This window comes from Larimichthys crocea, chromosome VIII (assembly GCF_000972845.2).
Source record: "Larimichthys crocea isolate SSNF chromosome VIII, L_crocea_2.0, whole genome shotgun sequence".
Taxonomy (NCBI): Eukaryota; Metazoa; Chordata; class Actinopteri; family Sciaenidae; genus Larimichthys; species Larimichthys crocea.
The window spans coordinates 23,043,561-23,071,085 of record NC_040018.1 but is presented as its reverse complement, the minus strand read 5'-3'; the positions used below and the strand labels follow the sequence as shown (position 1 = coordinate 23,071,085).

At 40.6% G+C, this 27,525-nt stretch overlaps 1 protein-coding gene across 4 annotated transcripts in view; it reads right to left on the bottom strand.

Moving 5' to 3' along the window:
• The window catches only part of LOC104920772 (transcription initiation factor TFIID subunit 4), an 80,025-nt gene that overhangs the window by 21,704 nt on the left and 30,796 nt on the right, over positions 1-27,525 (bottom strand). For 3 of the 4 annotated variants that reach the window (XR_003462757.1, XM_027281524.1, XM_027281525.1), the window contains 4 exons: positions 24,549-24,679; positions 21,281-21,406; positions 17,028-17,084; positions 3,311-3,433 (listed from right to left, as the gene is read on the bottom strand). Coding sequence is in view for 3 of the 4 variants with exons in the window: in XM_027281524.1 (XP_027137325.1) it covers positions 3,311-3,433; positions 17,028-17,084; positions 21,281-21,406; positions 24,549-24,679 (437 nt within the window). In the remaining variant the exon portion in view is untranslated. Of the gene's footprint in view, positions 1-3,310; positions 3,434-12,156; positions 16,137-17,027; positions 17,085-21,280; positions 21,407-24,548; positions 24,680-27,525 lie in introns of those variants that run through there. The other variant, XM_019274298.2, reaches the window with a different exon arrangement.

The window sequence follows — 27,525 nt, the reverse complement described above, 5'->3', positions numbered from 1 at the left end:
GCCAGGGCCCCCCGGCTCATTTCTGTGGAGATGAAATCTATGACAAGCCCCTCAGTGAAGCTGAGAGCAGGCAACAGTCCAGTAACACCCACAGGCCTCCAGGCATCCTGTGACCCCCTTAGAAAAGTCACATTCACTTTGCTCTGGAGAAGGGAAAGAGAACGCTGCAGGCGCTTCCAGCCCATGTGAAATGAAGAAATGTGAGGAGGTGAAAACGAAGTGAAAATAAGTTAAGATTCCTCCTCCGCCCCCTCTGCAATCACTCCAGAGGAGGGGCGCACTGTGACTTCACTTCATTATGCCCCTCTAATTAAACATGAGGAGGACATTAAAAAAGAGGGATAAAATAGAAACAACTCCAGTATAATGTATATTCATGTTTATGTTGTGTAACTCAATTTGGGAAAGCACTTTGAGAAAGTAGCTTCTTTTGAATGCAGCAGTAGGTCGCAAGCTAATACCCATCAGGGTAAAACACACTGAAAGAGGTTGGCACTGCACTCAAGGACCAGAAGTAATGCTTTTATTTAGTTATTTATGCTTTTTTACCAGGTGCATTACTATGCTCCTCTGCAGCATATTGCTTCTAAGTGAAGGATGTGAAGATGCAACTCGATAAGCAGGTTATTAAAATGACCAATTGACATTCAAAATTCAGGCTTATTTTAAATTCATCATATTTACAGATGAATATGTGGAATTTAAATGTTTCCCCTGACGCCTCAAGGAAAAAGGGACTTCGTACAGCAACTGTGCATGACTTCATGTATGACCCTGAGCTGGAGAAATATGATACTCAAGTCATTGCTTATGGACCCTCAAACAGCAGACGGTTCTCTTATAAAAACACATTTCAGCTTAATTAGGAACAGGCTAGGCAAGCCACATGGGAGTATGTCACCATGCTCCCTGTAACTTACGCAGATATTTCCTAACATGACTATGCCATGTTCACCAACTTAAATTATGGTGAACGGGATATTAGACAGATTCCCAAACTTGGCTAATGCTTAACAGGTCAACCATGAACAGGATGTGTGGGATTAAGAATACAATGGCTCTCAAAGCTAAAGCATTGGTGAAAGGCAGTCCAACAAACGACTCTGTTCACCAAACAAACCCACTCACTGGTGTCTCCAGAAAGGTATTGGCTCATGAGTCTAATCCAAGATTTCGGATTGATTCATCTTCATCCACTTTTTAGATGAATAAACATGTGAACAATGGTTCAGAGGACTGCACACTGTGTCGCCAACCCACCAGTGCACTTCACAGCTCCCTCACCACACGACACGCACAATAAGCTTGATTCTGTGGGAATAAGGAAGCCACACTGGAAATAATAATAATAATTCTCACTCAGTCTGTGATCTGTGGCCACTTGGCACGATATAAATATGAATACATATCTATGAGATAAAACGAAGACAAGGCTATGTCCTATCTCAGTTGGTATGATTAATTTCAATAAATTTACTTGGACACAGGGACAGTAAATCTAATGCAGGATGATAGTAACCATAGTGGATGTCACACATCGCCCACTGTGGTGTCTTATTGTTGTAATTCCAGATGCAGCAGAGCATCTTTTCCCCTCTATTGATTGCTATGCTTATTCTATATTCTATTGTGTGCTTGAATTACAGTATATTACCCTTTTCCCTATATCCCATAGACATGGGTTTACCATGTTTATTATTATGTTTGTCACTGTAATGCTTTGATATTCATGTCTTGATTTTTGTGTCTTATTGTGTTGCCCATGGCGCTGTAGTAAGTATGTTCCTCTCATATGTGCTTTTAATTTAATTATAATCCTATTAATCTACTGGTACAACTTAATATTAAATGTAAGTGCAAAATATACAGAAACAACAGACACACTCAATCAACCACTAACCAGTTCTTTATCAATTTACCATTGTTATTGAAGTACAGAAATAAATATTATCCTCTTACATTCTGTTCACCCCAGTAAACATTCGAGCATATAATGTGTCAAACTGTCAGAGTTTTCTGCATGACAACTAAAGAGCCAGACAGAGGAAAAACTGTTAGAGAGGTTAGGGTCGTACTCCCTCAGGGAGTTTTATTTTTATTTTCAATCTCCACTTTTATTTATTCTTTTGCATTCTGGCATCTTGACTACATTTCAAGTATATTACATAATTTGAAACAATTAGGCACTTACATTATGTTGTTTACTTTGTCATAGCACGCCTGGTTTTTCTACACTAAAAAATCTTTGGTTAGTAAAATGGTTTCCCAATAGTGGACTGTCACAGGATAACATCTATCACCAAAAGGGACTGCATGTTATTCTATTTATACTAAACAGGTTACAGAGGCCGTCTGTATAGATCACATATAACTGATTTTCTTTTTGGAAGGAATTAGTAGTGTAACATTGGTTGACTGGCTGCGCAGTGGCACAAAGCTAATTTCTGCATCAGGAAAATATGGCGACACTGATATATAAGAATTTATGAAGAAACAACAAAAGGGAAACTGTGTACTGGGTAGCCAGCAAATTTAACTGGGATTTTGCATCTACATCTACAATACCACATCCTGCTGTAGATTATTGTTTATTTGTCCAATGTCGGCCACTGCACTCATGTTGATAATGTCAGAAAACTATTACAACTGCCAAGTGTTGAGTTTCTATCTACCACAAACCTTGACCCACAGACTCATGAGAGGTTTTGGAGTATACTGTGGAAAGTGACTGACGGTAATTATATTCAGGAGAATATCCTGCATTGAAACAAAAACTTCTTTCAAACAACTATCTAACCAGCAGCTGGAATTGAAATTGGCTGCTTTACCTGCAGTTATGGGTTATTTCTTATTCACTGTCTTGCAGAAACGTATTCTGTGACTCATGTTTTTGCATATCTATAAACCCCTCATGTTTGAACTTACCACAGTCAGGGATGACAGGACCATGAAAATTACCATTGAAAGCTGTCTACACAAAAACATGCACTGTATGAAAATAAACAAGAAACACATTATCTTGGATTACAGTATTCTCTGTGAAAAGAGCCAGTAGGAAGGTTGTCATTATGTTTTAGGTAGTTGTAAGAAATCACCTCCTCATCATCACAAATACACTGAATGCAGCTCCGCTCACATGTCTACCAGGAAAGGTACAATATATTTCCTATACAGAAAAGTTGCCCCTTTTTTTGACAGAAAGAAGTTAGTGGTGAGGCTGTGGTTGAGTTTGTATATCAAGTCATCACTAGCAACTAGATATGGACAAAGAAATTGGATCATATAACCATTAGGTGAGTCTAGTTCTTACCTCTGTCCCTGATGGGGTGGCCCCTGGTGAATCCACTTTACGTTTTTTGCGTGGTCCAATGGCGGCTAGTGCTGTAAGGTTGGCATCTCGCTGCCTCATCTGAGCCAGTTCCTGTTGCTGCATCTGAAGACGACAACACAAAGGTTAGAAAATATCTGTACACTCTATATTATACAGTATGTGGTGTAGCGTTGCCACAGTGTCACATGCATCTGTTTGAGTAAGTACTTCATGTGCAAGGTGTCAGTATGCACCAGTGACCATAATGCCAAGCTGCAAGTTAAAGTACATTTAATGTCTCTAAACAAAAACCCATATTTACACCAACTTGATTAATGTGCAATGTCTTTGTGGTGGCGTTGGAGATCAACAATGCCTAAACCTGCATAAAAGAAATCCATAACAATCACTGCCACCAAAAAAACAACCGTCTATGATATAGAACAGCACTACATTACTTTCTTGCTGTTATGTTAACCACATAAAGTTTACAATTTTAGATTTCAGGAGCATTTGCAATCAAAACTTTAGAGCGGTATAAGATCTGGTGAGAATGAATGAGCCATGAGGCAAGAGTAGGATCAATGTAAAAGGGGTCCCAAGAACAAATATCGCTCTTCATCCTCATGGATGTCCATCTATGTATTGTATAAGCTTTCCTGAGCCAAACAAAATGGAAGCCTGTTGTCAGCCATTAACAGAGCTACTGTCAAAGATCGAGTGTGTATATGTGTGTGTGTGTGTGTGTGTGTGTGTGTGTGTATATGTGTGTGTGTGTGTGTGTGTGTGTGTGTGTGTGTGTGTGTGTGTGTGTAGTCACATGGTCCCATTGTGATTTTTGCAGTTTGTGATGTATAAGGGGGAAGTTGTGTGGAGGCACTGCCTAAGGTAATGTCATGTCTAGCTGCAGGACTAAGGAAAACCCAGCGTCGCTAGGAGCTGCCCTTTCTATTGGGTGGATGTGTGAGGGCCTGGGGCCATGGCACAGAGGGTGTCAGCACTCCCTCAAACATGCAAACACAGTACACACACTCACACACACACATGTACACGTGCCTATCAATCTTGGCCACAGCATAGGGATTGCCTACCCACCAGCTTGCCTGCGTGCTTGCCCGCTGGGGGAGAGAGGCCTGGGTTGAAGCGAACAGGGACAATCAATGTGTGCTTTCATGTCTTTCATGTTCTTTTATGTTATCTCTCAGCATGCGTTCGCTGGGCGCTGGTGTTTGTGTGAGGCATGTATGTTGTCTGATCAGGGGAAAATTTGATGTAACTTTCAGATGCTGCTTTGTAAAAGGTTGCTTTGGTGTATAAAGTCTGATCTAAAATGTGCATGCAGTTTCCTCTGATTTTTTCCTAAAACCCCGATGGCAAGGCATGCCCTTTAGGGTGTTGCCACTTCACATTTAGCACGGCGGAACTGTTGAAAGATTCAAAGAAGCTGACAACACAAAGTAGGGGAAATAATAGCAGTAGTACCAAAAAGCCGAATATGTAAAACACATTTATTTGTCCATTTTTAAAATAGATGGTGGTGAAATGTATACACTCCATGAAGTCTGTGAAGTGATTCCAGGCAACGGCGAGTTGGGATTCAGGCTCGTAATACTATGCAAATGGAGACAGAGAATATAATGAAGTCAGAAACTGGGGATCGTGGCTGCATGAGGCAAACGGGCTGGAGATGATTATTGCCCTTGTCCACATGGCAAATGTAGCATTAATGTTATCAATGCTAACCTTATTAGGCTTTGCCACAAACAACACACAAATCTCTCCAGGCCTGACCTTAAAGAATCCCACTGCAAAGCGAGCTGGGATAGAGAGAGAGACTGAGAGAGAGAGAAAGAGAGGTCCGCTATCTCACTGATGGCACCAGGATGCCGGCATCTCCGCCTGGCAGTTGGCACCAGGCATGGGCTCCCAGCGCCCACAGCAACTGCCTGCATTTTCAGATTTATGACTGTATGATAAATGAAGACTTCATTTTACCATCTGCAACCCTCCAGTCTGCGTTTCCCGTCAATAAAGAGCCCGCCATGACACAGGGAGACTGATTTCTGATTTCAATCTGGTGCCACTACGCCGAGTCTACCTTCCTTATACTGCTGCCAAGTGATACAAGCCAGAGTTGGGCCAGGCTCTGATAGATTTGTTTTTTTTGGCAGTTGTTTCAACCACCATTTAACTGAAACATTTACATAAATATGTTCATGTAGAAACATACACTTTGGGTAAGGAATGTGGATACATGTTGCCTACATACTACTGTAACTGTGACCTCCAAGTACAAGAATCTCTCTCTACCCTCTGGACTACCCCGTTGGTAATATTAAGCCATAGCTGCAATCGCCACCAAAAACAACAAAGGTCACTACTGAGATTCCAGACTGGAAATATAACTAGATGGCAGGATGCATACATTTGCCAGATCCGATCAATGGTCCTGCATAAATATCTGCTGTTCCAAAGTCACGTAAATACCAGTGCTTCCAGTCTGCCTGCATGCCCTTTTAAAGCAGGGGACTGGAACTTGTAAAGTAAAATTATTAGCAAAGGTCAGGAGATGTAGAACATTTTCAAGATACCCAAAAGAATCAATCTACAGCTTTGTTAGAAAGAGGTTTTAGTCTTGATGCAAAAAGCACAATGTCAGGTGATGGTGTTTTGTTCAGTGTGGGGACGTGTGCGCAAATACAAATGTGTACATTTCTTGGAAAACACTTATCACAAGTTGCACAAAGCTCTCTTACAGATGTTGAGTGCCCTACAAAACCCCTATCAATTAACACTATTGTGGCGCAAAGAGCAAATGGCAAACAATGAAGCTCTGAATGAGATTTTAGTCAGGTCCGAGCCTCTCAAAATGACTCCTAGTCTGCTCTGAATGTTTGATTACAGCTAAAAATACACTGTTGGTTTAAGATCCTCACATTCTCAGCAAGAAGATGCAAGAAGATGCTCTGAAAAGCTCTCCTTTGAGAATAAATAGCATCACCCAATGTTTTATGACAGTAAACAACAGTAGCATGAAATTACTTACAACCCACCACAAAAATACAATATCTTCTTTTTCCTGCTCTGAATGCTTCAAAAATCCAGGCCCTGGATATCAAATTACATGTATTCATCAGATTATTCGTGTCATGAGGTTATGTCCTGGAAGATTCTTCCAAAATCATATTTGAATAAGACTAAGACCTCTAGTTTAAGGGCAGTGGAAAGTTAATATTTATCAGGAGTGTAGACGTCTGGTTTGTGAGTTGAACACACTGTGGCTGAATGAGTGCAGCTGGAGCTAAGAATTCTCCCCTCCCATCCTCTGTGAGTAAACTGAATGCTAAATAATGTTATACAACATCAGTATTGTTTTAACAACTAATGTTTGTCATTGCATTGTTGACTAAACTGATTGGAGCCTTTTTGCAAAGGCAAATATGTTCATCTTTCATATAAAGACACATTGAAATAAAGTATTTAAATATGGAGTTTTCACCAATTCACTATTTATGTACATTAATACAGATTTAGGCAGCTCAGATTAGGTTAAATATTTTTATGACAGCATGCTAGAAATTTGATTGGCTGTAAGTAAGAACATGTAAGTACTCTTATTTACGTTAAACTAAATTAAATTTAAAATGCATTTAACAGAAAAAATAAGAAAACATGCATGAATGGGCTGTTTCAGTTTACTGTTTCCTACAGTGTGTTTAACCCCAAACTCTGCATCCTTAATAGGTTTGTAAAAATGGCCTAAATAATGAGATAGCAGGCCTTTTCTTAACACAGAAGAAAAAGTGGCATGTTCACTTATAACGCAAAAATTTCCAAAATACAGCAAGAACCTTAGAGCGTTCTGATAGCTTGGAGTGAAGAGGGGGATGAGCTGCAGGAGCCATGATGGCCAACCTGCCGTTCTCCATCTCTGCTGTTTTTAACAAAGGCTTTTCTCTCCATCCTCCCTCCCGCTCTCCCTCTTGGCCTGAGGGGCTGCTCGCGGCCCCCCAGACGCTTACAGACAGATGTCCTTGGTAGAGCAGAACACGCTCTGCTTGACGTCACAAGCAGCTACGGGGCTGTGAAGGAAGCTAAAGGGCTGTCTGCCCTGCAAAGACTGCAGTAGAAAAGCCAGACCATGGGTTTTGAGTTGGTCTGTCTCTTACCCTCCCCCATAGAAAGCTCTGGTCCAACAGGACACAGTTGGGGGGCTTCTCAGTATATAGACATGACATATGCCACTTTTGGTGAATGCTTCTTGTTCCCCCATAGTGGTAGAGTGCATTTTAAATAAAGTGAGAATCAAATCTCTTATCATGGCTCTAACCTTTGTATTACCAGCCTATAGGCTAAGCTAAGGTTTGTAATGGAAAGTGTTTATTGGAGTGTTGACAAGAATTAAGTTGCATCTAAATGAATAATTAAACACATTAAGCACATGGTAGAAAACCTGGGTATGGTCAACGATATGGGAAGTACAAAGAAAAGTCATAGAAAGTGCAGCTATGCAGTAGCAGAAAGAAAACATGTTTAGGATTTTTCAAAAAAAATAAACTATAGATCAAAACCAAAACAGAAACTAGTACAAGGGTGCACTGAAGATGGTCACCTGACTCCAGATATTTGCTGCACTGAACCTGCATTTTAACCAATCTACATTTGAGTACAATACATCAATACATCCAAATGTTTTGATTCACAATATTGCAATGTAAATCTATTAATACTGAGAACAAAAACGTTTTTTGGCTTTTGTTCTTGGTAACAGTGTTAAATTAACCAATAATAATAATAAATATTAAATTAACCAATGATGATGTTCAGTGACTGCAATGTAAGAGAGAGGCTTGGAAGATATGACTCAAAACTTTACAATTGAGAAATAATAATCAGTGGCTTGATTTACAACCAGAAAATAAAGATACTGTAAAGTATGTTAAGGAGGAAAGCTGGTTTGACTGCATGCAGTTGCAGAAAGAAAGTTTTAGTTTTTTGTTAAATTATGAATCAAACTAGTAACTCTGTAGGAATAGTTAATATTCTAGTAGTTTTAGCCATGCTAGCAGCATGGCTCTAGGAATGGCAGTGTTGGTCTGTTGTTTGATAACTAGCACTACAACTACTGAATGAATTTAAAACAAATCAGATTTTATTTGTATAGCCCAAAGTCACAAAGTACATTTGCCTCTGAGGGCTTTACAATCTGTACAGGGAGTGACACCCTCTGTCCTTAGACCCTCGATTCGAGTTAGCAGAGATGTTGATGAATTGTAATAGCCTTGCTGAAATTCTCCATTTGGTGCGAGCATCAGGTCAATGTTTGAGTCCTTATGACCAAATACCTGCAAAACTAACGACATTCCCATGTCTCAAATTAGCATGGGTTATGTGTAATTATCAAATGTTAGCATGTTAATATGCTGGACTAAGATAGTGAACATGGTAAACGTTGTATCTGCTTATCAGCTTGTTAGCGTGCTGATATTAGCTGTGCTTACATGCAGCCTCACAGAGCCACTAGCATAGCTGTAGACTCTAATCTTGTTTTCACATTAATTGCACTTCACAATTTGATGACTTAGAGCTTGACACAAAACATGAAAAAGATTTTTGAACATTGTTTTGTATTAGTTATAACGCTTCATGAAAAAAGTAAAGTGATTTAACTCAAAGAAGTTCTTAGTTTGTGTTTTAAGGTCAAATCTGTGTGCACAACTGTCTCATGGATGAGATTTAGCAGATGCAAGGGAAAATATTTCTCCTTGACTTTATCAAATATGAATTACAATGCCGTGCGAGTTTTCTTACTACCTCACATGAGAGTGTGTTGACACTTTACATATGTGTTTTATGCACGTCTGTAATCCATGGATCTCATTTACCTGACACCCACATGGCCGACATTACATGAACATCTGCGAGCTGCATCTTGAGGCCTTTCTTCATGTGAAGTGCCTGGCAGTTAGTTTGCTGCAGGGAGAAGGGCCATTTGCAGTAACCAATCAGGTTTCACTTCTCCATCTGCACTCAGACACTACAAAGAAACGAGTTCAGCCTCAAACTGCTAATGTAGGCAAGGCTTTGTGTTAAAACTGGATATAGACATGTATGATTACATCAACAGACCTCAATGATTACGTATGGCATTCCCCAAGAGAAATGGGTCTAATATTGACGTTATATATGAAAGTATACAGTATGTCAAATGTGTGCATGGTGTACATGCAGCAGCACTGCCAGCTATTATGTCTAATTGTCCTTCAAGGCATAAAGTTGCACTGTATTGTATTTAATATTGAAGATCTACTGTATAGACTAGAGTCTTATATCCATAGATTCAGTGCCATTTTAAAGCACTGCGTACCCATATGTATTGGCATATTTCATAACAACCTTGACTGTATTTATAAGACACACACGTTTGTATTTGCACCAATCTTCTTGATTTAATTAATATTAAATCAGTCAAGATTAAACAAGTGCATTAAAATGTTCTGAAATTCTTTTTCTTCTTCACATAATTCCAGCCAATCTGTTTGTGATTTTCTTTATTTTACCTATGGAGATGAATTCAAAATACATGCATGAGCTAATAGTCTTGGCTCACAGTGGTCCAATGCCTCTGAAGCAGAGTATGTCAGAAGTGTTTCCAGGGCCAAGGACCAATTATTCAGAGCCCTCAGTCGTCCCTGCAGCTAAGGTCATTATGTGAGTGCCACTATCATGACCCTACGGTTCCTCTTCATCTTCATCAGCGACTTATTTGCAGGAATTAAAACGTGTATAGGGACACTGTGTGAGATATGTGGATAAATTGAATGTGTTGAAGAGACTTGATGCCTTTACTTCGGAGTAAGTATTACTTTTATAAATAATAACATTTGGGTTGCACATTTTGCCGAGGAACGGTGTTTAATGAAGGAGCCAGAAATCAGTGTTAAGCAGATTCTGACGGCGTTACACCAGAGCGTCGAGAGGAGAGTGGTGATCATTAAAAATACTGCTTATCTAAGGGAAAATTTCCTACTTTAAATGTTCTCTCGCTTTGTCTCACTCTGCGCTGGCATGCTTCGTCTAGCAGTCTTCTCGCTCACTGTCTCTCTCTCTCTCTTTTTTTTTTTAACATTTAGATTCGCCGCTCGTCACCTTCTATTGATCACGCCTAATTTGCATCCAGGAAAAGATGAGAACTCAGATATTCACACTCCGAGAGAGGACGATGTCAATGATTTATTCATTTCCAAATCAAAAAAAAAGAGGAGTGAAAGGAAGGTAGATGAGAAGGGGAATCTTCATAGGCAGCAGGCGACTAGCAGGCTCTGAGGCTGGGCTCCTCTTTCCCACACCGCCCCCAGGCACATGGTGTGCAAGTCCTCCTAATTAACAAGGTGAATCATGCTGCCGCTCTCTAATTAGCCAACATGACAATCTAATGGAAACATGCAGGCCGAGCTGGCACACTTAGCATCACCTCACAAAGACCCCCGGTACTGTCCTTCCCATATGAATTCCACAAAAATGACACCTCCGATTTTAAATGGAAAAGAAGAGAAAAGGTGGGGCAGAGTGGTTCAGGGAAGTGTGTTTTTAGGAGAGGTCAGAAGGGAGAAGTTAGCTGGTGAGGGTGAGGTGTTTTTTTTCTCTTCTCCCCTCCCATCCTCTGTGTGTAGTGTTTGTTGCCTAATTGAAACGTGTCCTGCCTCCTGCCTCCCTCTCACTTATATCCCAGGCACAGGAGGCTGGCACCTCGCCACCAGCGTAGCTCAGCATGCCCAATTCCCCTGTCGCTTGAGTCCCAAGGAGTGCTCTGGCGCACAAAGAGAAAAGTGAACCTACAGGCTTGTACAGCGAGGAGACGAGTCGCTATCTCCCTCTGAGGCAAAAAAAAAAAAATCTCCTTTTTTTGTTGTTTTCCTTCTCATTACAGCACTTTGTAATATTCGAAAACACACAGGAACACCAAAGGTACTTTTAAAGCCTGCTTCTTTTTTCTTGTAATATGTCTTGAGGTAAAGAAAAACTGAAGTTGAGACTACCGACAACAAAGCAACAAATAAAAAATAAGGTTACTGTACTATCTTTAGGACCTACAAAGAAGACCTCTCTTATGTGATAATTAAATTATCCACATCAACCCACTGTATGATCTTTAAAAACAAACAAACATGAAAATCAAGTTGAAATTGTATGACGTAAATAAAGGACACCTGCTAAACTCATGTATAACCTAATTTCTAAAAAAGAAAAAAGAGAAAGAAAGAAACAGGTTTAAAAAGACATGATCTTTCCACTTGAGGCGAACATGAGCATAATGTCCTTCTATTCACAATCCCACGAGCTGACCGTAATGGTGCTGCTCTATTCATATTGAGGTATTGTGCATCTGTGAGGCCAGAAGACAAGAATATAACAACTATGAATTGGGACACACAAAACAGCAGGAATTCTCTTTGAAAGTCAGCACAGAAAGGCAGAGAACATGGAGGAGGGTAGCAGGCTTTTGGCCTGGGGCTTGCCTAATGGGGGAGAGCGCCTCTTTGAGCAGAGCAGTTTGTGGAGGGCCAGAGGATGAGAGCCTATGAACTTGGAGATATAACTGGCCTAATAAAAACTAAGGGGCTGCTACATTGTCCTCTGACACACAAGAGCCTCTCCTCTCTGGAGAAGTGTGAGGCTCTGGCTGACGGAGCTTTCAGTGTGGGTGGATTCCAGTCTTTCCATGACCTGGCCACTTGTGGAGGATGCCAGGCCAATGAAGAAACATGTATGTGTGCATGAAGGCCTGGTGTATTCTGGCTGAGCAGAGGGTTAAATAACATACACAACACTGGCATGAACAACTCTTTATTATATGGGAACAGATGCAAAATATGCTAAATCTGACCATGGTTATGCATATGTCACATGAGTATTAGTCTAATATGATTCATAGATTCTGACGTATATGTTCATACAGCAAGTAAGGATGTATAACTGTAGGCTTTTAATTGGAGCCACGCAAGGTTCAAAGTTGAGCTAGGGCAGAATTAATTCGGTAGAGGTTCAAGACATTTCAAGCTGTGCTGCGTGTCAAAATGGGCAAAAGACAATCTCTCAATGCCTGAAGACAAAAAATATTTGAAAATTATTCTAACAAAAATCTTCCTATTGGACAGCTCTCTTTTTCACACAAGTCCTCTGGAATCACTCTGAGCTACAAGTGACATCTCTTTTGCAATAGCAAGACCGGAAAAAGAGCAATAGTTTATGGTGGTTGGATCTTTAACAAGCTTATATTAACAATGCCATACAGTGGAAATATTAGCGTTCTCGGCGTGACATGGTCTACTTCAGCAGCCGAACAGGCCCTAACGGGAGCTTTTGGTCAGATTTTGGCCAGCTCTAGTAGCCAATTTGTCTTTTGCCTCTTCCCTCGTCTCTCTCTGCCTGTCCTTGCTCCACTCCTCTTCTCCAGTTCACTCGTTTCCTGTGTCCAGTTGTGCCTGGAGACGCGGTTGCGATGATGAATCTGTGGCTGCAGTGTGTCTGTGTGTCTGACATCGTGATATATCTCTGCTGGCCTTAACTCCCTCTCTATCTCTCGCCACCGCAGCCCCCCAAAGTCTCCTTTTCTCTCTGTCTTTTTGTCTCTGTCTCTCTGTCTCCTTCCCCCTCTCTCTCTCTCATTCTCTCACTCTCAATGACTAGGCATTGCCTGGCCCTCCTGCCTCAGTGATGGAACAGACAGAACATAGACCCACTACCACCGACAACAACAACAAACAGGATCTGAGCTCCACGATTTGCCCATTGATTTTCACTGGGGGCATTTTTGAAATAGCCCATCTGACCTTTCGGCCAAATGGTAGTGAATGGAGGAAACAGAGGTGCTAGGCTCTCTCTCTCTCTCTCTCTCTCTCTCTCTCCCTCTCTCTCAAAACCTCTATCAGCGTCTATCTGAAGAACCTGCTCTGTTGGTGACAAGGTTGTGGGTTAAGGTTTGCTGGTACAAATACACAATTAGAGGCATAACTACAAAAATGTACAAAAGGCCCTGCTAGTAACACATAAGACCTACAATGTTCCTTAAGCCTCAATACAAAAGATTGTACTGTTGAGGTTTGGGTCTAATAGACTCTCATGGATTGTCCACAAGGTTTCATCTGTTGAGGAGATGCTCAGTGAATGTCATGGCAATCTGCTTACTAGGTTCAGGTTTATTGCAGACAAATGTGGCACCAAATCTGAAACAGATTTGTGTACATACATCTACTTACGCCTCTGGATACAGCTTCAGCATCCTAAGTCAGATACAAGCCAGATTTTTTGCAATGCAACCTCAGTCTGACTCTTTATGTGACTGTCACGTCACTATAGGACGACATTCAACACAATTCTGGTGCTGGCATTACTCAGATTACAAGCATTGGAGACAGAAGTGAGTGTCTTGTGGAGAGGCACTGACAGTAGCAGTTATAAGTAGCCCTTGACATTCTGAAATTTTTGAACGGAAATCTGTTTCTGTGAAGTCATTCACGTCACCATCCCACCACTTCTGACTACGAGCCAGCATCCACACACACCTCAATACAAGAAGCAGTCATTGCTCCACAAAGAGCCATAATTAAAAAATTGGCTCTCTTTCTCCGTCATCCTTGTTAACGTCTGCTCGGCACCCACTGCACATCAGCCTTTAAATGAAATAGCAAATGCTGACTTCAGTAGCCTTTATGTTTTACTTCTGTTCTACATCATACTGTGTGTGACGTCTTTGTTATTACTCTTGCAAGCGTGCTAATTCAGGACCATGAGCAGCTCACACTGAAATCTAATATTTGCCACATTTAAAAAGTAATATGAATGTCCAAACAAAAAATCTGAATCAAGCACTAAGATTTACAGTGTGAACATATTCAGATATTTCTTGTTTGTAAGTTTCAGTTTAACAGTACACAAAACAAAAGATGACAAATACATTGGGTTTTATCCTCTGGGGAACATGACCACCAAAGGTCTAAATGGACAGACTGGTGTTGGATCCTGCTAGTATACTGACTCAGGTTTCAAACAAACAACACATTTTAGATGAAGTTCAATCTAAACTATTGTTTTGTATTCTTTACTAACATGCCCTTAAAATCACTATATCAACATTTAAGGAACTATAAAAAGGTGAGAACCAATATTTATGTTATGCTATCAGTCTAAGTGAGAGACTGTGAGCAATGCTAGTGACTTAACTGTAACCATTCAAGCATCTACTATGTGGATCTGTAGAGTGTAAGTGATATCACTATCAGACAAAAAAAAACACTTTTACCTGGAAAAACCTGGATATGACAAAGGATTCAGGATACACATTGGAAGAAGGATCCCTTCTTTGTTGCTCCACCTGAGGTTTCTTCATTGTGGAGTTTTTCCTTCCAATTAAGGATGGAGGTGTTCTGACATGTTGCACAGAGGCAAATTATATAAATGAAACTGACCTGACGTGGCTTTCAACCTGCTTTGACCATTTATATCATGCATTTGTTTAGCATGAGTTAACACCTGGTCACTGGACTCAGATCACAATATACAGAGCCTGCCTTTTTAAAAACAAATCACGCGCTAGCTCAATTCACATGCCGACACTTGGTTCAAGTGTATAACACGATGTAATTTCATCTCTCCAAAATGATGATTGTTTGGTGGCGGTGGTTGTTTTTTGCGTGTATGTGTGCGTGACCATGGAGAGAGGCTTAAAGAGAGGCTGGCTCCTCTGCCCGTCGCCTGGAAGAGTAACTCGGGCTCATTATCCTGATGAAATTTGCACAGATGTGTGAGCTGCCGACAGACTCTGCAGTGACACAAACAGCCAGCTCAGGTGATGAAAACCGGAGAGGCACGGGGGCTGAGAAACGATGGTCATTAAGCAAAAAAGAAAGAGGTGAGGGAGGGTGGAAGAAGGTGTGTTTGTGCATGTGTGTGTGGGTAGATGGGTAAGGGGGGCACTTGGGGGAGGTTTGGGAGTCTTCCTCGTCTCTGGGGAGAAAGCATTACATAAAGTAACAATTTCAAAACCACCTTCTTAAAATTCCACATGAAAATGGAAATGCGCATACGTGCACGCGGCGTCTCCTCACGAGGCACTAATCTGGCCGTATCCAGATGACGAGCGGACTGCCACTTAACAGGGAGGAGATCCACTTTGATCACATGGCCCCTGGAGCTAAACCTATCGCACTGCCTATTACGCTGCTTCATTTGCATATGTGGGGCTTATGGGTAGGCTGAGATCTAGAGTGAATGTTCTAAACTGCAGCAGGGCTCAATGTTGCTAGAAAGAAATGTCCAGGAGACGAAGAGAAAAGACAGAGCACTGCCAGTAGCCAGAGGTAAGAGAAGTCCACGAGTCACTTGAAGGTCACAAGTTCAACACCACAGACTGGCTAAATACTTTGGCCAAACAACAACACGGAGTTGCCCCGGAGCAAGGCATTTACAGTTACCCCTAAATGTAAATGGCTGAGTGGTGGACATTAAAAGACAGCGGTTGCACTGGGGAGCTGTCAAGTGGAAAATTGTATAACTGTGTAAGTATAAATTAGGGTATTGGTGAGAAAAGTGCATACATGCTCAGTAAACTTTACCTGGATGAATAAAAGTTTTTTTTTTAAAAGAGAAAGTGACTTTGAAGAAACCACGTCTGCTCCGTAAGTTTTACATCAACAATAACAACAACAACAGGTGAATGGTGCTTGTTTTATCCTCCTGCCTACTCAGACTATTTTATGGAAGCTCCACACAATCTTCTTGATCCTTGTTAGCGAGCCAAGGACTGCGAGCACCTAGTGAAGTTCTTCTGGAGTAAACAAAGAAAAAAAAAACTAACAAACGCAAACTTCCGCTGTGACAGAACTATTTCATTTTGCGTAAACAACATTAACCAACCACTAAAAGAACAGTGGTCTACTTTCTGGGGTCCACTGGGAATTTTACCATACACAAGACCAGCTTTAGTTAAAATGAGCAGGATATAGCATCATACTGCGAGCAGAAGCGCACTACATCAGTAAAACATTTTCCAATTTGTAACACTATGTGTTGTGCCTTGGCCTATTACTTGAAGAGGAAATAACTCTTTCTACTCCTTTGTAGCAGTAAAAGTTAATGTAGAGCATGAATTGGTGCATCTGAAACTATTATTATACCATTCACTTGTTTTCCTTTTTATGCTCGTAGTAAACTGTTGTTGCAATTTGACTTTTCTCCTAAGAGAAATGAAAACAAAGTGTTTGTTTGCTCTCTATTAAGCCAAAACATAGTAAGTAGGTTAAGAGACAGATATTTATGTAGTTTTGTGCAACAAGAAAATAACAATAAAATATCATTAACAGAAAGGAAAGAGATGAAGAAATAAATACAGAATACACCTACTAAAGCGACTACAGTTATGACTGTATAACCGTCCCCTGATGGCCCATCTATCAACAAAGGGTCTAAATTCAAACTGGTGCGAGAGGAAGGGGCTGAAATAGATGAAGAAAAGAAAAAGAATAGGCATAGAGGAAGAGGGGGGTGTCTTTGGTGCACAGAAAATCATTTTCCACACATGGGCTTCAATCGGCTCGAATAATTCCTCAAACTTTTTTAAGTCCGACTTTAAATGGCATTACATATGTAGCGAGGCATGAAAAATTAATACGCTGGAGTCAGGGAAATGTCAAGGGTAATGATCTCCGCAGCAGCTTACCTCCTTAGCTTTCTGTTTCAGTCGAGCTTGCTCTGGGTCCTCTTGCCTGGAGCGACTCTGTGGAGTAAAGGGGGGGAAAAACACAGGTTAACAGCTGGTTTAAGGAGCCCACACCCCCCCCCTCGCTACTCATCTGTTGCTGCTGCAGCAAAAATAGTGCAAAATGGGAACAGGATACAGAGGTGTCAAGGACATCGTATTTGAATTCAGAGAAGTGCAATGGAGCGCCCCCCGGGGGGTGGTGGCCTTTAAACCCGCTCCAAATCCAGCCCTAAATAAGCCGCTGGAGGGGGATTCTAATCAAAAGAGGTTATTAAAAATTCTGCACGAGCCAGCACACACACACACACACACACACACACACACACACACACACACACACAGGGCAAAGGATGTTGGTGAGTATCAGTGGCAGTGGCTGTGTGTGTGTGTGTCACAGTGAGCCAGTGTGGCTATCCGTTGCTGTATGTGTGTGTGTGTGTGTCTGTGTGTGTGTCCCTGGCGTAACAACACAGCACTTCTATTTTAATCAGCAGCCAAGATCTGGGTGAATGTACTTGTCCCTGGGAATCCTTCACTACACAGCCAAATGTACATGTACGGCTGACCACTGCAGGCAATACGGGCAGATTATGGTACTACACATACACTGAGTCTTGTTATGTTGTGGATCTGGATATAATGTGTGTCCTTTTATTTTTGCCAGATTAACTAAAATTAGGTCAGGTCGATAAAAAAAAACAACCCAGTTTTTTATTGTTTTTTTAAATGCAAATATTTAAGAGCTATATGCCGTTTAATACCTTTATTTTCTATTTTTTCTCTAAGTCAGATCTTGCAGGTCTAGAAGAAAGTCATTGATAAAACAATAAAATGGCCCTTCAATATTAAATAGTACAGTATTAGTATTAATATTCTTGTTTGGTTTTATATTTAATTTCTTCTTCCAATATCAAATCAATCAGAGCGCTGGACGCCCCACGCCAGCATCGGCCCTCTACCCCCGTTTCTCCCCTTCCCTCCTCATCTTCTCTGCCTTATGGATGGAGAGCTACTCCTCCTAGCCTTCCTGCTAATTGGCTTTAAATATATCAGGCGGTTCACGTACTGGTCGGTATCTCAACTAAGACTAATGTGTTTGCCCTCTGGTCAGCCGGAGCATCCCTCAAGACTTGAGTCATATTTTAAATGGACAGCATAGAGGAGGAGGAGGGGGGGGATGCTTGTTGTGAACGAAGGAGGAGAGAAGACGGGGGTGGAGGGGATTATTTTAGTAGGTTTCTTATTCAAGAGGTCAAATTAGCGGGCGCTTGAGAAGGAAGGCAGCAGGCAGGCAGGCGGCAGGCAGGGAGGAGGGAGGGAGGGAGGGAGGGAGGGAGGGAGGTGGGTGGGTGGGTGGCAGAGGTGTGGAGGAGTGGGAGGGGTTGGTACAGATGGACTGTTTACAAAGGGCAGCGGTGCCACTGGCGTGCTTTATATCTCCTCTGTCAGTTGCCCTGATTTTCCCACTTACAGGAGAGAACAGAGGGGAGGAGAGGACCAGGTACTAGACGCTGACAAGCTTTGTTAGCTTTGGCAGACTGGAGTGTACTGTACTTAAATAATAAAGGAAAAACTCTATACTCCCTCACAGTCTTCTACAATATATCACCAATCTGTGACGTTGATCATATTCCAGGAGTTATTTTGTGATGGCATGTTGTAATTTTTTTTCACCTTGTCTAGTTTTGTCTACTTTTACTTCATAAACCTCAGAGGGCTGTACTTCATTTAGCTGTGGGTTGTATGTGGCTAGAGTGAAGTTAACTTGGTATTGAATATTATGTTAATATATTCTACCAAATATTAAGTCCAGTTGGTGAAACTTTTATTGCTGTCACTCCTCTTGCTTTAATCGCTTATTTATCACATTTATCTTTCAACATGCTGCATATTGAGAAAAACTGAGCTGAGCGACTAATGCAAAATCTGCATATTGAGAAAAACTGAGCTGAGCGACTAATGCAAAATGTCATCTGGCTGCAAAACTTTTTGAGGTTTATGATATATTCGCTGATGGTTGAACGTTGGTCTAAAATTGAGAGTGAAATTAAAAATGTTTGGTTTCTTTTGCCTTTTTTAAAAACAAATGCCAAAACATGACATTCAGGGTTTGGACAGTTATCCTTAGGTGTATGAAAAAGAAACTTAACTAAAAACAAACAGAAAAAGACAGAAAAGAAAAGAAAAGAAAAGAAAAGAAAAGAAAAGAAAAGAAAAAATGGAACAATGCTAAATCCAAGGTTATGTGGTTAGGCAAAGATTTGCTTGCCAAATTTCTCCTTGAACTGAAATGCCAGGGCAACATAGGCCAAAAAGCCGTAGACATGGCTCTGAGGTGAAATCAAACTACTCCACAATACTCATGCAATCCAAATAGCCCTGAGGTAGCCCCTTTCAACAAAAAACTTGCAAATTGCAAAAGTTCACTAATCCCGTTAATGAGGAGAGCTGTTCACAGTAAAAAAAAAAATTGCACTGTTCAACCATGTAGAACTGGGCAATGACAGAGGATATAAAAGCCTCACTATTCATTTTTTTAACAACACACTTCAGAGTGTCTTCTTCCTGCTGAGGTAATGTCTTTTTTCACAACCAGGAGTAAGGCTATCTGGTCGCTCCTCTGAGAAAAAAACAGACAGGTCATGAGGTTTGGTGGCCGGTGTTCATCAACTAGAGGATTTTCTAATATCCTGCATGGCAGGGCTGGAGCATAATAATGCAATTAAGACGGTGAGGTGTGCTGCAATGAGAATCTTTACTGAGGAACATTGGCACCATTCAAAATTAATTAAATTAACCTAGCTTTCTGTTAATGGGGCACCGCGAGGCATTTTCATTTGTGGAAGATTCTCTCTCTCTTTTTTTTGTTCAGTGGTGATCTTTCCAAATTTGAAGACCTTTTTTTTAACTGATAAACAAATGTCTGTACATGCACAGGGCTGAGAGCAGAATAGCAGACAGGTAAGAAGACCCTCTGGAGATACGTATTTTTTATACTTTTCTTGTGAAGTTAGTGCAGGTATTCCTGTTTTATATGCTATATTGTGTCAGGAGCTTTGTGCAACTGTGATCTATCTACTGAACTTCTTCCAAAATGACTATACTACACCAGAGTTATTACACCATATAACTTTCCATTAGTGCTGACCAATATCTGAGTTTGTTGTAGGGTGTGTTGTTAAATCCTATTTGCACTGTGCAACGGAAACTTTATGAGTTACATGTCACAACTTTTTCACCTGCTCAAACTTTTTAACTCTTAACTGAATCCTGATACAATCACCACTGCTATTTTTTTTAAAGGTTTGTCGATTAATATTGGATATGAAGGCTGCTCTGTTCCAGATGGTTTAAATGATTCTCTGCCTTGGCAGTAATGTAGCTGTCAGCAGCTGGTAGCTGTTTAAATGAGGCAATCCCCTTACTAAAAATTTAGTAATTATAGGTCCATGAATGTACCTTTATCATTATTTAAGACTTTGTGAAAACTTAGATATTTGTTTTGGAAAAGGAAATCATATCTGTAATCTGTAACATATGTATTTGCAACATTTTTGCTACTAAACGGTTATTGCTGTAGAGTATTTGTGATGTTTGACCATCTCCACATCAAGCAGTACTACATCAAGGATTATGATGCTTATTCCTCAGAATTTCTGCTCATAAAATTTAAACAAAACAATGGTTTATGATTACTATGATTGTTTATGATTACTAATTCAGTTTATTTCAAACAAAAAACAGTTTTTTTCGCAGGGGGATTATCCCTGAACTTGACATTAGATGTGCAGAACAATGTAAAAAGATGTACACAATATGTCGATAGATAAATTGATAGAGCAATCACTCTCTAAAATTGTAACTCTTTTTGCTGTCAAGCCTTATGATAGAGGGATGATTTGCTGTATGTACATGAGGGGTGAATGTGTGTGTTTGCTGCATTGTGCATGGGGGTTGAGTAGTGTACGAATTCCCCCCTCCTCGCTGTGTCCGGGGAGGAAGAGCCAGGACAGAGGAGCCCTGGGGCCAGGAGCCTGGGAGGACACAGGGAGGTCACTTCATCCACTGGTGTCACACTCTAATTCATCTGTCAGGACCCGCGCAGGAGCAACATGCACACACATACACACAGTAGTACACAAAAACACACTGTTGCATGAGGATACAACAACACACACACGCACACAGTAGGTGAGGTGACAATAACTTACTTTAGCGGCTTTCAACAGGATCTCTCTCTCCTGCTCGTCCTTCCTCTGCTTCTCGATTCTCTCCAGCTGCTCGAAGAAGCGAAGCTGAGAGCGAACGTCTGCAGACTGCTCGTAGCACTCATCATCCTGACACGGAGATAGCAGGAGAGAAAATCACTGCGACGGCAACAGTTGACAAAGCTACAAGAGGCATTGAGCTGCTGCTGACGAGACTCTGGACACAAATTTTAGAACTTTAAATCCATCTATACAGTGAAGTAAAGTAAATCATCTCAGCCAAAAAACAAACAAAAAAAACATCATCTACTGAAAATAAATTACAAAAACATCTATTTCACCCATAGCAGAGAGTAGATAGAGCAGAATATTTGTCTGACATTGATGAAACTGAAAGAAACACCAAGTTTGGCAACATGAATCATGTACTCTCCACCAGTCACCTCGCAATTTATGTGGCCGAGTCCACTTTTGGATTTACTAATTATTGTCACGTAGTCACGCAACATTAGTAAATGAACAATCAGTGCTAAACAGCAGATATATAATCAGTTAATCAGAAAATATAGGTGTTTTGCTTTAAAGTAAATCTTAATGATTATTTTAATTATCAATTAATCCTTTCATTTTTTTTGTTCAGTTAATTATTTAGTTTTTATTTATTTAGACAAAAGCAGCAAATCCTAAAGAGAGCACATTCCATAGATTAATCAAAAACTCATTTACACAGTGAATAGAAATAACCGTGTCACTTTCTGGACACACTGACATGCCAAAAAAAAAAAAAAAAAGCAGCTGCTGATCTAAGAGGAGGCACAACATGAAACAGAGAAGCGAGACAGTCGGACAGGTAAGGGAAAAGAAAAAAGAAAAAGTTTTACAAGGTGTTCGTGATGCATGCATGGGTCTGTCCTTATTAAAGTGAAATTGTGCATTTAATGTATGAGTTTTATGATTTTCCCAGACTCTTTAAGACTTCTCACCATATTAAATACTTTGAACCTTTTTCTGATACCAAAATAATAAAACAAGTTGTCCAGGTGTTATTTATTGTATGCATTGAGTGTATTTGTGGGGGAAGTGCTCTCTGAGTTTACTCCGTCCTTGCCAATGCACACAAAAAAGCATAATGAACTGCCATCACCGTTAAATTCTATGATTACCATCAAAGATTACAATAAATAAGTCAGGCATGTCCCACTGAAAAGCATTAAAAACAATGCCTTCATCATTAACTGCACATTTGGTTAAACAAACTTTTTTTTTTTTTTAACAAAACGAGCTCATGTGGAACAAAAACCTCTGATCTCAACAACAGACTCGAACAGACTCTTTAACTTTTTCTATTTACAGACAAGCGCTTCTCTTTGCACATGGTGCTTCACCTCCCACATGGGAAATGGAAAGAAAAGTGTAAAAACAACTTTTCAGGTCATCAAAAGTTAATAGGATAATTGCTTATTTCACATGTTTGTGTATATGTGTGTGTATGTGTGTGTGTGCCTTGTATGCAGCTCTGCTCTCCGCTTGCACTTGATTTCTATATCGCTGTCTTTGCATCTGTGTGTGTGTGTCTATGTGTGGCAGGTCTGTGTGTGTGTGTGTGTTTCCATGAGTGGATGAGAGAAGCTGGGTGGCACAGAGCACAAAGACACATCAGAGGAGGCTCATCGCCAGCACCCCTCCACCCCTTCTCTCTCTCTCTCTCTCTCTCTCTCATCCAGCCTCCCACTTCTTTGTTGCAGCGCTGAGCCTGCACTCTTGCCGTAGCTCTTGCCGCCGCTGCCGAAGCCCGGTTGCTCTTTAAGGCCGCTTTGTCTTTTGGTCTTTTTTCTCTCTCTTTTTTTTTTTTTTCGCTGATGTCAACAGAGTGGCTTCACAGAGCTTCATGTCTCTCTCACACACACCTCATTTACAAAACCACAAAAAAGGAAAAGAAGGAACGAATAGAAGAAGAAGGAGCACAAAACAAGATGGGGACAGTTGTAGCGGTGCTCTTCCTCCCTCCTCCTCTTCCTCTCTTGTTGGTGTCAGGAGAGGAAAAAAAAACACATTTTCAAAGTTTTCTCTCAATTCTCCCAACAACGCCAAGATTTAGGCTTGTAGTCGAGATGGATTTGTGCTTTAATGTACACCAATTAAATGTGGTTATATAGTAACATTCAAGAGCAACGAGAGATGAAGTCCCCAATAACGAGAAAAGTATGCAGGTGTGCGCAGACAAACACTTAGAAGTCCTTTCATACCTCAAGTTCTGGCTGACTGACTGAAAAGTCTGAGCTCTCCTGTTTATCAACTTAAGGGTAAAAAATGATTTCTCACATTAAGTTTCATATGTTTGTGTTAGCGGTACACTTGCATTTTACAGATAAAAGCACATTTGTGTGCATGCCACTGTGTGTCTGCCTGGGAATGTGGAAGTATACAAGCCTGCCCACGTTCGAGTGTGTATGTGTACTTGAATGTCTTGATGAAGTTACTTTTCCAACTCCAGCAATTTAATATCCCCCCCGAGTTTTGATCCAATATATACTGAATATTTCCCTAAATAACTGTCTGCCAATTTATGTGAAGGGCTTCTCGGATACATGCCACATGCCACCCATTTATATTGTGGCAATGCATCAACAGTTTAAGATAAGCATGCTGGCTTTCTCAGGGATAGTTCACAGCGTTTGAAAGTCATAAATCAAAAGTGTTTTAACTAATGGCGGTGTTGCTTTCTAAAATTAATTAATTGATGCTACTTCCTAAAATAGTTCATTCAAGTACATTTTCTACTTCATCCTGCCCAGCTGCTTCAGCGAACAAGTTCCTTTCTGCAGGTAAAATCCAGTCTGATCGCATGTTGTTCATTTGCGTAGTCTCAACTGCCACTTTAGCACGGTCTATTGCGTTTCTAAGCTAAGAATTTTGAAGTTTTCAAATATATAATAAAAAAAACTGACTGGAAATGGATTACGCTTAATAAAATGCCTTGAATGACACCTACAATGATGTTACTAGCTCTGGACTAAGGGGTGTTGCAATATACTGATACTGCAAATTACTGGTTGCCAGTGTTACACGTCATTCATTTGCCAAAAAAGAGACAAAACACACAAGGTTGGGATTTTCAAATTTTCTATATTGCAATAATTAGTTATTTATTGTTAAATTCTTTTGGCCACAATAATTTGATAGTGAAAATCAGATTATGTGACAGCCCAACTCTGGATATCTCTACTTTGTGGTTTTTATGGGTGTGTATGTGTGTTTATGTTCTCCCTACCTTACAGGAGTCCAGTCGGTGCTGTGCGATAGTCGAAACTTTTTCTACCACAGTACGGAGCCGTGACTGTGTGGCGTGTGAGATGAACGTCACTGCCTCCATAGGAACCTCTGTGACTCCAAACTTTTTAGCTGCGAAAGAAAAACACACACACACACAGTTAGAACAAGGTAAAACACTGTGATCAGTGTCATCATTAACAAGACTGCAACACGTCTTTCTCACACAACAGGTAGTTAGTATTTTTGCTTTCTATAATTAAAACCAGATTTCTCATTGACCTCACCGACTGTCCCAGTTAAAATGCTGATTCTCCACTTTAACATCTGGGACTTTTTATAATATAACCTTTGTCCGCATGTTGTATTTATTACAAAGATAAACAGGTTGTGAGTCTCTGTTTTATCGTCACTTTTTCTGCTTCCACGACTCGCCATTTTGGGAAAAACAACAGCTAAGCATGTAGAAGCTAATTGTTTCACTGTAAACAAACACACACACAGCCAGACAACTCATTAAATCACACCAGTAGAGGACAACACTTTCATTCAGTACCTCCACTCATACACACCTACTGTACTCACACACACATTCACACTGTCTGGATTAGTACGCGCAATTAACTCCCAGAAAAAGGAATCATCACACAGAAAAGTTAATTTGTTTCACAGTCTTAGTGCAAATTCCAGAGTGGCTTTACTAGCTAAGCTCTTTCAAGTGTGTAGACGACATTGACCATCTCTTTTTCGTGGGGGAAGGATAATTTAGTTTCCTTGGAGCAAAACTCATCTGAAGTCATAACAAAAGAGAGGAGGACAGACTTTTGTAGGGTTACTATCTGTTTCCAACTTCCTTTTAAATTATTCCATTACCATAATTTTCTCTCTGGCACCCTTTTAAGTAAACCACACCAATTATTTAAATCAGCTGAACAATACATATACTCCTCACCCGCTCAAGCTTTGAAATGGATGGAGGCAGTCCTGTTAGCCTTATAATTACAGTGGCAATACATGTGGCAATGTCACAAGGTCAAAGAAAAACACTAATAGGCTTCTGCTTCCAAAAAATAAGATCTTTCAGGGACATTAATATTTCAGATAAAGTTTAAGAGACTTAAGAGCCAGAGACACATTTTTCTCCACTTCTGTGAGCAAAAACAAATTCAGCTCTTCAGCTTGTACTCATATAAAACACTATTATTCACCTAGGAAAAAGGGGCTTGAAACACAGCCAGAAAAAAACTAATGAACTGGGCAGCTTTAATATTTTGCTCAATTTCTACATGAAAGACAGAAAAACAGCCTCCAGGGAAGGCAACGTCAGTCGGTCTGTCCACCACTTTGGTCCATAGTTAACTCTCTCAGCAACTATTGGATGGTATGTCAGGAAGTGTCTAGTGCCATCGTGAGGTTCACATTTGTGGTTCTGAGTGAAATATCTCAAAGACTGCCATGAGATTTGTTTCAGACTAGGACTGTCACGATATCAGATTTTCACGTCATGATTATCGCAGCCAAAAGAATTCACAATAACGACATCAACGCAATATCAACCTCATTTCTTTCTTCTTTTTTCTGTTATATGAAGTGTGAAGCACAAAGTGAGAAACAGAAATGATCAATTGTAATCACTCTGGTCAGTCCTTGTCTTTAAAGTTACTGCTACCATCAGGTACACTTTGGTTTATGGCCAAATATCTGCAAAGATAGTTACATTTATCAACCTGTCCTTTGTGATTAGACTTAATTAGTGCAAGCACACACCAACAAAATGGTGAACATTATACCTGCTAGACATTAGCATTGTCATTGTGAGTTATGAGTTATGAGTTTCTGTGCTCTGTCGTCCAGCAGGTTCTCGTGGATCGTGGCTGCTGCTATGATCCTGCACAACGTCCACTACACATATTATTACTGTCATTATTGCTACCATATCTGCTACTGTGGTCATTTTATCACTCATTGTCATTTTGTCAGTCATTGTAATTGTACAATATGTTTGTGTTGATTTGTTCTGTACACGTGACATCCATTGCGCGTCTGTCCGTCCGAGGGATCCCTCCTCTGTGGCTCTTCCTGAGGTTTCTTCCACCACCGAGGGTCTAAGAACAGAGGGTGTCACTGCCTGTACAGATTGTAAAGCCCTCCGAGGCAAATGTACTTTGTGACTTTGGGCTATACAAATAAAACTGATTTGATTTGATGAGCATGTTAGCATGCTGATGTTAGCATTTAGCTCAAAGCACTGCTGTAGACTCTTAGAAAGTTTGGGATCTGTCACTATGTACATCTTTATACCTCCTCTGTAAAGGAATCACCCTGACATTTTTTGGATGCATGTGCAGAATGTATACCGCACGGCCATCTGCTATCTGTGTATGGATCCACTGCAGTTTTTACAGGCGCAATTGGCGGGCACATTCCACATGGCCATACGTTTTGGGCAATGCACGCTTGCGGCTACAAAGAGGCAGAGAGTAAAGGGGTATAAGATTCAAACAGATGGTTATGTAAACACAATCCAGATCTAGATAAAGCAGCCTGGACTGTGCCGTCAATGATCTCAAACTGTGTTTAAAGGTGTTCGATCACTAGTTAACCTGCGAAATATACCTAACTAGAATTTTTTATATAGCACCTCAGCACTTGTGTCCCCTCCAACACTATAAATATACTATATGCTGCTCATCACTTTTAACACAAGAGGCAATATAAAAAAAACCCAATGGAGAGACACAATCTGCATTGAGATTCGGTAACTTGAATATCTATTTAGTATAGAGCTGAAAGGTATCCATAGCAACAAGGGTCCCAGTGAAAAATAGCTGGCAGTGAACATGGAAAAGTCCTGAATGACCCAACTATGCTGAACTATAATACCTGCAACTGATTAATTCTTTCTTTTCTCTGCCGACAAACACGCAATAACACAAGACCCTGAGATACCTGAACTGCCCTTGATGCAGCTGGAACAG